The sequence below is a fragment of the Heliconius melpomene genome, chromosome 15 (assembly GCF_056956725.1).
Source record: "Heliconius melpomene rosina isolate 202511_hmr_F chromosome 15, ASM5695672v1, whole genome shotgun sequence".
Classification (NCBI taxonomy): domain Eukaryota; kingdom Metazoa; phylum Arthropoda; class Insecta; order Lepidoptera; family Nymphalidae; genus Heliconius; species Heliconius melpomene.
In genome coordinates, this window is record NC_140403.1 from 6,162,470 (window position 1) to 6,175,267 (window position 12,798).

The 12,798-nt window shown below is 31.7% G+C and overlaps 2 protein-coding genes across 2 annotated transcripts in view; one reads left to right on the forward strand and one right to left on the reverse strand.

Moving 5' to 3' along the window:
• The window catches only part of LOC146531481 (uncharacterized), a 50,527-nt gene extending 39,250 nt beyond the window's left edge, over window positions 1-11,277 (reverse strand). Inside the window, exon 1 of the mRNA XM_085198375.1 lies at window positions 11,022-11,277. Coding sequence (XP_085054501.1) covers window positions 11,022-11,038 — 17 coding nt within the window. The 5' untranslated portion in view covers window positions 11,039-11,277. The remainder of the gene's footprint in view (window positions 1-11,021) is intronic.
• LOC146531482 (uncharacterized) lies at window positions 582-4,007 on the forward strand. Its single transcript, XM_085198096.1, has one exon. It carries the CDS (start codon window positions 2,238-2,240, stop codon window positions 3,735-3,737), a length of 1,500 nt encoding a protein of 499 aa, XP_085054222.1. The 5' UTR covers window positions 582-2,237; the 3' UTR covers window positions 3,738-4,007.
• Window positions 11,278-12,798: the final 1,521 nt, after the last annotated feature.

Sequence of the window (12,798 nt, forward strand, 5' to 3'; positions counted from 1 at the left end):
ATCATTTAACAGGTGAACAATTAGAATAAACATTGATTTTAAGATTGACCTTCTATTATATAATATTTTACTTTAAAACATGGGGCAGACCGCGCATTTCATCGTCTATTCTCATAGTCAAACGGAACCGGAATAAAATATTTCAAACGCTGGCAACCCCAGTTTGCGGCAGGAATTTTCCAGGCAACCCTGTTTTATAGTGTTCAGAAAAAAATAAGCTTTAATTTGATATATAATTCATTAAAAAAACACATGAGTGCAAATTATTAACATTTAGTGACATCTTTAAACCAGGCAACCCTAGACTTGCGGCAGACTGAGAGCTGGCAACCCTTAATTTTCCAATTCCTTATGCGATTATCTTTCAAATGATGTGCGATTCATATAAAAAACGTATTGGTGCAATTATCTCCAAAAACGAGTTACGAAAAAATGAAATTAAAGGTGATTGCGGCAGGATTCTTCCAGGCAACCCAGGTGTAATCTGTTCTACTAATCATGTATTATTCATTAATATAGGTTTAATTAAGAAAACTCGTTTATGCAGGATTCAACGGCCGGATCCCAGGGTACGAGTTTCGAGATACATTTACCAGTCTCATTCATTTAAATAGCGAAATTGATGATATAAACAAGTTTCATTACTTGCGTGCTTCGTTAGAAGGGACTGCTGCAGTTGTCATCCAGTCAATTGAATTTTCAGCGAAGAATTACATCACTGCATGGACTCTTTTATGTGAGCGGTTTGATAATAAGCGATTATTAGTTCAGCACCACATCTCAGCTTTATTTCATATTGAGGTAATAAATAAACAGTCCTCCTTTATTTTTAAAAGTGTAATTGATCAGATAAATAAAAATATTCGTGCGTTAAGCTCCCTTGGGGAGCCCACGGAACACTGGGATACACTGTTGATTTATATTATTACTCAAAAATTAGATGCGAAAGCATTCCGTGACTGGGAGGAGTTCAAAGGTCGCTTAGATAAGGATCAACCAATTAAATTAGAATCACTTCTTGAATTCATTCGTAATCGCGCTGACTTATTAGAGACACTGGAATCCCACCATATTAAATCGTCAGTTAATAATAATAATAATAACAACAGTAACTTATTGAAACCTTCAAGGTATAAAGCTATGATTTCATACCACAAGGGTGAGACTATACCTTCTCCATCTTCTTTATCTTCTCCATCTAAAACACTGTGCCCTAAGTGTAACGGTGAACATAACTTGTCTAATTGTTCTGAGTTTCTTTCATTGAGCATTGACGCGAAATTACAAATTTTATCTACTTTTAAAATATGTTATAATTGTTTTCAAAAAGGACATTATGCCAATCAATGTAAAAAGTCAGGGTGTAAATTCTGTAAACGTAAACACCACACTCTTGTTCATTTGTCTGGTTATAAAACAAAACAGAAAGGTAACCGACAGGTTAGCGTCGATGGCGCACGCACATCTAACGAACCTTCTAGGTCAGGCTCCGAAAACGGTATTGTCTTATCAACGAGCGTTACGTCACCGCTCCCGTGCGCTCAGCATGAAGTATTGCTGTCTACTGCACTTATTAAAATATGTGATAAGAATGATCGTGAAATTATTGCTCGCGTTATTCTCGACAGTGGTAGCACTTCATGTATTATGACGGAACGTTTATATAGTAAGTTGAATACACATATAACTGAAATTGATAAATCCTTAATGGGCGTTAACAGTGTACTGTCGCATGTAAATAAAATGTGTACAGTTTCAATAAAATCATTGAATAATAAATATACTACTAGCTTGCAATGTTTTATTTTACCATCTATTACAAGTAACGTGCCATCTCAACAATTAAATTTATCGCAGTTTAAATTCCCATCCAATATTTGCTTAGCGGACCCGAACTTTCATTCACCTGCCGGGATTGATATGATATTAGGTGCTGATGTATTCTGGGACCTATTAGGATCTCAGCGCATAAGGTTAGGTCAAGGTCAATGTACCCTTACGTTATGTGAAACTAAGCTTGGATGGTTAGTATGTGGTTCAGTCTCATCTAATCAGTTGTCAAATGTAAAATGCAATTTAATTAACATTGATGAGTCACTTCAACTGAACACATGAAATAATAATGTAAAAGATTTTTACAGGAGGATCAATTATGTTGGCCAGTCACGGTGAACTCTGATAAAATTCTACCTGAATTACGACCAGAAATTTCATTATTCACTACTTCCACGAGTGAAATGTCTTCCAATAATAATCAATTCATAGATTTTAATCGTTTTTCGAATATGTCTAGATTAATACGTGCTACTGCGTACGCCTTGAGATTTATTAAATTCTGTAAAAAGAATAAAATTAGTAATAATTATTTAAGTAAAACGGATTTGCAAGACGCTTTAAATTTACTATTAAGAGTCTCACAACAGGAATCATTTCCAGAGTATTCGTTGCTATTGAACCACCAGCCTTTGTTAAAAAAGAGCCCATTACTCAAATTTAATATTTTTCTTGATAAAAATAACATTATGCGTGTTGGTGGTCGCTTGGGTAACTCAGAGTACCCATATGATAAAAAGTTTCCTATATTAATACAGTCCACACATCAATTTACTAAGTTACTTGTCAATCACGAACATCAGCGACTTAAACACGCAGGGCCTCAGCTGTTACTTGCCTCAATTAGAGAACAATATTGGCCAATCGGTGGCCGTAATCTCGTCAAAGCTTGCTATCGGAAATGCGTAAGGTGCAGTCGTATGAAGGGTCAAGTCATTTCACCTATCATGGGTAATTTACCCAAAAATCGCGTATTATCCAATAGTTTTCCTTTTCAGTCTGTAGGCGTTGATTATGCCGGCCCAATTTATTCTGCTAGCCGTCAAGGTCGTGGATGCAGATTGGTAAAAGTATACATTGTACTTTTTATTTGTTTTTCAACTAAAGCCGTTCATATTGAGCTAGTAGGCGATTTGACCAGCAATAATTATTTATTAGCGTTAAGGAGGTTCATTGCACGAAGGGGAAAACCCTTAAATATTTACTCGGATAATGGGACTTCATTTGTTGGTGCTTACAACGAATTATCAAAATTTTTAAAGCATAATTGTAATTCGCTGTCATCGGCTGCCGCCAATGACCAAATTGAATTTCATTTTATACCGGCTTATTCGCCGCATTTCGGAGGCTTATGGGAGGCAGGTGTAAAATCAACCAAATTTCATCTTCAGCGAGTGTTGGGAAATTGTAATTTGACATTTGAGGAACTTTACACAGTTTTAGTTCAAATTGAGGCGATCCTCAACTCCCGACCGCTTACACCTCTATCGCCAGAACCCGAAGACTTCATGCCTCTTACTCCAGGACATTTTATCATCGGACGACCACTGATGTCTTTACCGACTCCTGATCATGGCGACTCTCCTTACAATCACTTAACTCGATTCCAGCGGATCGAACAGTTACGACGGCATTTCTGGTCCAGGTGGAGCAAGAAATATATCTCGGAGCTCCAACAAAGAATAAAATGGCGTACCTGTAAAGATGGTTTGCTTATGAATTCCCTTGTTCTTCTCAAAGAGGACAATCTACCACCATTAAAGTGGAGACTGGGTCGAGTGGTTGCTGTATTCCCTGGTAGTGATGGAGTTAACAGAGTGGCCGATATTAAAACTTCAACAGGAGTGGTCCGAAGGTCTTTCAGTAAAATATGTCCACTTCCAGTAGCCAACGAGTCGTGTTGAAAGGCCAGCTTTCAACGGTCGGGGGCATGTTCAAGACCAAAATAATAGTTTTAAAATAATAGTTTTATTTTTCTTAATTTAAATAATTAACTTTATTATACATTATAATTAACATATTTTAAGTAGCAACATTTTATTTGTAAGTTGTTAATAATCTGTCACTATTGACGTTTATGTTTGTGATTCTCTTGTGAATCTGTTATTAAAAGGCTGCGCAGCCTTTGATCACCCTTGCGAGTGAATTATTTTCCATCCTTCTGAATCCTATTTATCCATGGTCCTTCGAGCCGGATGGCATGGCATTTGCCTAAGTTCCTTGTAACTGGTTTCGCGGTTAAACCGGCTTATACGAATCCTACCTACCATTATATTATTGTTATTATTATATATTTTTATTGTTTTTTAAGTAATGCAATAATCTCAAATTTACTATTTGCAATTTTTTTTTATATATACGTATGTCTAAATGCGGACTTTACTTTTCAACCCACTTCTGTAAAAAGAGGATGTTATCAATTCGACTGTATTGTTTTTAACGATGCTTAAATACTCGTAGTTTTGATTATGTTGACTTAGGAGATTTTTTTGTACATCAAGAGAATAGTTGATATTAATTAGCTTAAAGCGATCTGGAGATAAATGGTATTGACAGACAGACGGGCAACCAACTGATCCTATAAGGGTCTCGCGTTTTTCCTTTTGAAGTACGGAACCCTAAAAAGTATATAATTCTTCAATATCAAGCTTCAAAACAAAAATTAAACCTTGTCAGTGGAAGAAATCGAAAACGTATTACGTAAACGGAAAGTAAGGAGGTCCCCGTGTTGCGTAAGCTTGTGCTACCGGTCAGGATTGTTGTCACGTGCATAATATATTTAAATGTAAAGTAATAGTGTATGCTCGTATATAATATTTATTATTAATTAGATTGTCCTGTTACAGGATTCCTGACCTTTTATTTAACATATAGGAATATATCTAATTATTTCACTAAATCGCTTAAAATCGTTAATTGTTTCAAAAGCCCGCTTGCGCTACAAAATTATTAATTTTCTCATCCGAATTATCTTAATAATATAATAACATGATTATTTTAATGACAATTTCCATTCGTTCAAGACCGAAGCTTCAGCCAATTCAATAAAAAGTTATATTTGACATAACTTATTTAATTATGAACTGATTTCTATAAAATTAGTACAAGCTGTTAAGCTAAATTTGCCCGAATACAATAGTGCATTTTAATCAGTTATGCGATTTCTGAGATTAGCCTGCACAAACGTACAGACAAACAAAAAAAAAAGCTATTTACTTTTTACTATTTTAAAAACTCTTGTTTTGGGTTACATTACATTGCAGCCCCCATGTGCATTACAGCGTTACAATTCTATTATATGTTTATATTAGAAAAACGAAAGTAAAAATAAAGTCACGCAAAATCCATTGAAATAATCCTTTATGCAATATGTGATTGGAAGCATCGAAGATGGCGCCGGATACGTGCCCCAAGTTTTAATGGTGACCTGCATTCAGTTTATTTCATAAGGCATGCTTGTGACCTAGTATTTCAATTTGGTTCTTTTGGGGTATATTTAATAGATGGGCGAAAGGGGTTGTTATTTTATAAAAATAATAAAATACCCTACTAACTCTAATAGTCTAATATATAATTCATTTTAGTACTGCTTTAAAAAATGCAAAAGATACGTGAGAATCAAAAAATATGTATAATTTAATATTTCACATCGTCTACAATTTAAATAGCTCTCATATCATAAATAGAGTCAGTTAATTATATTAGTTTGATTGTAACGTTTAATTTATTTTAACATGTATTTAAGTTTCATTATTTATTTATCGATTAATAATTGATTATTATGTCGTTTGTGTGCTTGGGAAAATTAATTATCTTCATTTCCTGACTCTGGTAGGTATAGCGCGATGTTGAATTTCGTCACTCAACATACATTTTCTCGAAAAATTAGTGAATAGAGGAGAGCTGAGTGTGTTAACACTATGTTTTCGTTGACTACTCTGCTATTAAGAAAAAACCGTGGTGTTTTGCATATATACATATACAAAAAAAACATTTCATACACAAAAATACAGAAATATTTGTTTTAGCCTTCTTGTTTTTTTACTGGTAGTTTTTTATTATATTTATTTTACAGTTGTAAAATTCTTATGTTATTAAAAATATATAAGTGGTGTAAATATATACAAAGTCAGTAATATTATTGCAATATTTGTGCTTATTAAAAATGCAACACATAAAAAGAATATAAACGACGTCTCAGGTATTTTAATTAGAAGTATATATGTACGTACTTAGTAACTAATGGATATTTATAATTTTCCACGCCGTTGCATCTTAATCTAATATGCATATTAATAAATTAATATTAAAATCAATATCCAGATATCTCAAGTAAATACGCGTAACGTACGTCTATTTATTATAAATGAATAGTATTATAACATATTTACACGATGATTTTAAATAGATAAAAAAAATAAGTTTATATTTAAATTTCTTTGGACTTCAAAATAGCTTATAATTCTCACTTTGATTCTTAATTTAAAAAGGAATTTTAAAATTTAACAAAAATTATATAAATACACAAGAAATTAAAAATATATATTTTTGCTTTCTATTATTCTTTTTAAGTGCCCCTCTATCCATTTGAGTCCATACAAAATGTACAGACAAAATATTTTTATTCTATATAGAGATAATAGAATATGACGAAGAGTTTTGTTTGTTTGTAGGTTTTATATATTTATAGACTATTACGTAATAAGTTTTAATCTGTGCTTTAATAGACGTCTTTTAAATATGCCTATATATACTCTGTGATACACGATAAGGAAATCTTATTGCTTGTGAATCTAATTATTTAACTGCATAATGCTGTAGATGTTGTCATTATTCAAATATTTTAATAATATGAGGCTGTAATTATTATTATTAGTTAATGTCTTTAATAAAATTTTGGCTGCACACGCACTTACTGTTGAGACGGAAAGCGGAGAGTGGAGTGTTTTGATACTAGGTTCTCTTTGTCTACCTTGCTAAGGTCTTAGGCTTAGGTATAGTAATAAAGAAGATAGAACTAGGATCATTAATTTATTATTATTAATAAATTTTAAATTTAATAAACATTTTAAAATTTATTAATAATAATACATTTTAAAATGTACATGTACTACTATTATTTATTAATAGAGTATGTACCATACTAATAAATACCATATTTATCAATGTTTTATTTTAAATACCTGACTACTTAAACATGATAAGAGATATCAATATAAGACGTTATAATTTTAATAATCAGTATAAATTAAAATATTTTAACAGTTATGTCGGTGCTATGTATTCATGAAAACCTCGTTAATGATGGAAAGCACGATTATAAGGTAGATACATACATATTTGTATTTGGTGCTTTTCTTATTTAAAGAAACGAGCATCGTATTTTCAATTAAATATATTTTTAAAGCATAAATAATAATAAGGTAAAATTTAACATAGCTTTTAAATTGAATTATATTTTTTTTATAGCTAGCTTTTTTTTATTTTTTTTTATTAACATGTAAAAAGGATATAATGCAAAAATAAGCATCTCAATTATCGCGACATCGCCTCTGCCCTCATAAATACATATTATTATCAATATAAAATATTTCCTATAAGTATTTGAATTATTAATAATTACTAATCCTATATCTTATAAAACAAAGTCGCTTTTTGTGTCTGTCTGAACTTTCTAACTCTTCTTCTTCTAAACTACCCAACGGATTTGGATGCGGTTTTAACTATTAGGTCGAGTATTTCTCAGGGAAGGTTTATATATAGTTTATTATTTGTACATTCTTATGTAAATTAACATAAATACGATAAATGTGTATAAAGTCCTACCCGCTGAGACACTTTGGCGCATGCGCTGCTTTAATGGTAAATACTACATGAAAAAAATGTACTGGAGTATTGTTCTTCTTAATAAGATCTACAAAAAAGTCCCCGACGGCATATTCATATCTTTTAAGAATAACGTGTAGTGATCATATTTCTGTCTAAAAATAGTAATTTCAATATATTTTTTATTGTGAGGGATATTTCTCCATAATGGTATTAATCCTTATCCTTTAAAATACTTTATTAAATTTCTACGTTAAACGAAGATAAAATTTGCTTTTTAAACTATTTCGAAATTGCGAATAGTTTTAGAGAAAAACGCATTTAATTATTGACACATCACGCCGTTCACACATCAGCTGTATCGAGTCAAGTTTCACTTATCCCTTACTCTCACCATATAAATAAGTATATTAGTTACGTTACGTACGTAGAACAAAGCTGTCTTTTCTGTTTTTCATTTTAATAAGTACTTTAGAAGTTGTTACAATATGTTGTTACAAAAAATCCTTGCTGCGAAACGCGCCTCGCGACGTTATGCTTATACAAGCGAGTCCGCCGCGCCCGCCTGCCTTACACGCATCGGTGGTTCAGTGGTAGAATGCCCGCCAGCCACGCGGGCAGCGCGGGTTCAATTCCCGGCCGATGCATTCTATTTAATTTTCGCCACAGGCAGCCACGTAGTGCTTGCTTTTCATCAGGGACAGAATACCCTCTTCAGCATTAACCACAAGCTCGAAAAAAAAAACCCGCCTGCCTTTATAGCAACGAAGATTTAGATGCGTTTGCACGTATTGGATAATTCGAGTTGAATGTATTATTTAATGTCATTTAACTATCTAAAATAGTAATTTAAATATATTTTAATAAGTACTTGAAAAGATTAGTATCACAGATATAAAATTACGGTACCTACTAAAAAATCCTTGCTGTGTAAAACAATTGGAAAATCCTTATTGAAACTACGAAAGTGCTTTGCAAACATACATTATATGAATAATCCAGTAGTAAAAGCGGGCGAAGCCGCAATAGGGTCGCTAGTATCATATAAATCTTCAATAATATTCTTCATTCATGTTAGATATTAATAAATAAGTATTGTGGATTACCGAGAAATATGATATTTTTCCTTGTTACAAAGAAATAACTATAGCATCCTGTATACGTAAGCCTTTTTTTGATTAATCATTTTATGAAACATGAGGCCAGTCGTGGCACCAGGACACAAGCGACCTAACAGGTCGTTGGTTCGATTCCCATTCGAGTAATATGGAATTATTTTCAGTGCTTTTCTTCATTTGACATTATCAATTACATTATAAGAAAGATTTAAATATTTTAAAGCAAATACAGATTAGTTAGTTTTCGTTATTGGTAGCTTAAATTTTGTAGACATTTTACTAGAATTAAAGTGTTCTGTAGAAAATATACAATTTTATGCTTCTGATACTGCTGCAAAAATATTTATTGTATTTCAAGTATAATGTACTTATTATAAAGAAAATATTATGAAATATTTTGTAACTTCAGTAGTATTTGACCCCGTCCTAAATACCCTCGTCTCGTCGTCATAATATTTTTAACGTATATAATCTAAGTACTGTAAATAAGCAATACAATGTTAACACAAGGATAATTTTGATAATAGTATATATATATTTTTCAATAAAATCAAATAAATAAATCAGCTTCACGCTGTATCCCGCACACAGCAGGGTAGGCAGAGGGAACCTAGTGTTAAAACACTTCGTTATCCACTTCCTACCGAATTTTGCATTGCGTGTTGAGTGGCAGAACTTAACGCCGCGCTTTGTCAAGGCAAATAAATGTTTCACTTCATCGAGTGGGGATGGAACCCACAACGGTCGCGTTACAATCACACCCTTATGTCGCTGCCCACTACGGCCTAATTTATTATTTTAATATGTTTATTTTATTGTTATAAGAATAATAGTAAATAAACTAAAAATATACGTGAATAGTTTAAAAAATATTCGTACGCATAACATACTTATGTATTTACATTATTATATAAGAAGTTATAAAACTTACAGGTTTTTAAAAATTTAAATATATCAAACACGATCAAATACCGTAGATAAGATGTAAAATATAACTTTAGAGAATATTTGAAAATTGTATAAAATATTTTATTAACTATTTTCTTACAAATATTCGCCTATTGAGAGTTTCTTAATTTTACTTGTTTAAATAGTCGAAAAAAGCAACGTTTGTTTCTCAAGCGGGCAAGTGTCCGGTTGGTGATATAATCGCTCTTCGCGTCTCTTATGTTGAATTACTATTATGTAGTAATGACTTTACGTAATGGCCAACGAAAACTAGTCATTTTTACATTTTAAGAAATCTAGGTGTTATCGCGTTTTACAAAATTTCTTAAGTAATTTTAATAGTAAGTATAAAAACATCGCTTCCAGGTTAAGTACAAATCCGTACAAATTTAACTTTTTGGTATATAAATTAAAATTGATGCTAAATATCTATAGTTCACAGGTTATTTTATATATATTTTTTCAAATAGCACCTACTTTATATTTTTTTATTTAAATAAATAGTCAATCAATATAGTATGTACGTCTGTATATATCTAGAAAATTTTAAAAGATAGAGATAATTTAAAGACAATTTTAATTTTTTTTTGATTGCACTGTGTTTTTATTCCGCTGTTTGGAACTCATCCATTTCCAAAGGTTGGCTGGAAGAGATTTTTTTCAGAAATAAGCCCTCCATTCTAAACATAACTTTGCAACTGTATTTTTACTATTTTTTTATATGTGCAACAAAGAATATATAATTAATTAATAATGAAAATAGAGATAGAGATGTTGTAGTAATATAAATTTAACATCTATATTCTTTACAGAACCAGAAGTATCAGAAGCAAATTAAATAATCTACTGAATAAGCTATTATTAATAGTAGTTAATATAGCTATAATATAACATAGAAACAAAAACATATAATATTGTCAATATAATGAAAATAGGTTAAAAGGTAAAGTTTAAACAATGGAAGTTGACAAAGGCTTTAAGTTGACGAACCTATCAACTCTCACCTGTATCTAAGATAAATACAAATATTCGTATAAGGTTACTCTACCGAGGTCGCTACGGCATTTTGCTACTATTAAATATGTTTTCTTATTTTCACAATTATTAACAATAATAATGAAATAGATTTTCATTCAAAACTAATGAATATAGTTGACATTGTCCTAGATAATTATAAAAAAATCTTATTGTATTCTAAATAATAACGAAACATTTATAATAACTTAATTTAAATGCTCATAGATTAACTTTTTGATATCAAAAGGTTAATTAATTAATACTATTTAATTAACTTACGTTCTATGGAGTCCCATATTGCCGCCCCAAATTACGACGAACTATTACACTTTCTTGTTCATCAGAACCAAAAAAAAAAACAACAGAACTGGCTAAAAACACAATTAATTTTAACCGGTGTTTTATATGGACGCGTTCGGAGCGAGCGCGCGCCGTTCTTAGTGAACGTGCTGGCTCGTGGACTGCCGCGGAGTGAAGCTGGATGCAGCCTTCGCCTGTCAGTGGTCTCTACTGCCGACTGCCGACTGGTGCCGGCTGAGAGAGAAAGTTGGTTATCAAACTTGGCGGTTACGTTTTACGATGACGCTATCTTCCCCGATTGCGTATGCGGTGACAAATAAAATTTTCGCGTCCTCAGGTTAGCGCGCGCTACTGACACGGTGAACGGACGTTTAATATATCCTACTTTTGTTTTGTATATAGGTAAACATGAGGTTAAATTGCAAAAACAACATAATTGATATTAAGTTTGGGTATAAAGATATGATGGATTCAGTATGCTATTAGCTGCTACTAAACTATTTTAGTCATATTTTTTTACGAGTATTGGCAACAGGATGTTTTAATTTGAGTAGGAAAATAAGAATGGCGAAAAACTTTTAAACCGAAACCGTAAATTTAAAAATATTTAATAGAAAAAAAAAATCATCACAAACTTATAGTTGTAGTACGTTTCATACAAAGTCAGTGCATACGTCTGCAAACTTAACTTTGTCACCGTCGGTCCGTAGGTCTATCTGTCAAGACTCTTTATATCAGGAACGCTTGGAGATATCGGGTTGAAATTCAAACCATATACTATAATAGCCTTAAACAACAAATAATGTGTATTTCTACACTATAAAGTAAATCAAAATTAATAGGGTACTTTGAGTTGACATATATATGAATACTATATCTGAAAACTTTTAACTTATTACTAACTTACTTTTAACACATTTGTGGTTAAATCCTAAAGAATAATAACCTTAAAAGGGGGGCAAAATTTGATATTAAAGCCGCTAGTTCAAGTGAAGTAGCAGATGAAAGGGCTCTGGCTAAGCTAAGCCTGAATTTCAGAAAAAGCTCGAGACCTCCAATTTTTGTACGGAACCGTCGGTAGGCGAGCCCAACTCGCGCTTGTCCGGTTTGTTTCCATAGTAGATATTATAGTTAACGCGGCATGAGCTTTTGCACATATAATATATTAACCTTTACAAATTATAAGTACCTACAACGTATTTAAAGTTTCAATAAAAAATCCAATATAATATAAATTTGAATATATAAATATTTGAATTTTTAATAAGTATCTAGTCAAGCTCATATGAAACATACTATATTTCTCAGTCTTCGTATAATGTAATAGAAATATGTCTTAACCATAGGCTAACTGCTACTGTGAGTATTTTAATGTACCGAAAGTTTAATATGTTGTGGAATGCCGGTCAATTAAATTAGAGGATGGCTCAGTGATTTATGCAATGATTTGGAAAATAAGCGCTTTAAAGCGCTTCTTGCTTACAACTTGCTGATAGGTTATATTAATAGTCTCCACTTCTATTTATCAGTTTTATTTAATTAAAAAAGATAAATAATTATAATTTTAAAATTTATTAACCAAGGAGTCCAATCTATATTTATATTTTTTTTATGTTTTCCCCCCCCGATTTTTCCGTTATTTGTGAATCGATTTTTAAAATTATTTGTTTATACGAATTCCGTTATACATGCATTAAAAACGATGCACAAATGCGCAGTTTTGATTCTGTTGATTTAGAAGCTTAATTTTTTTCTA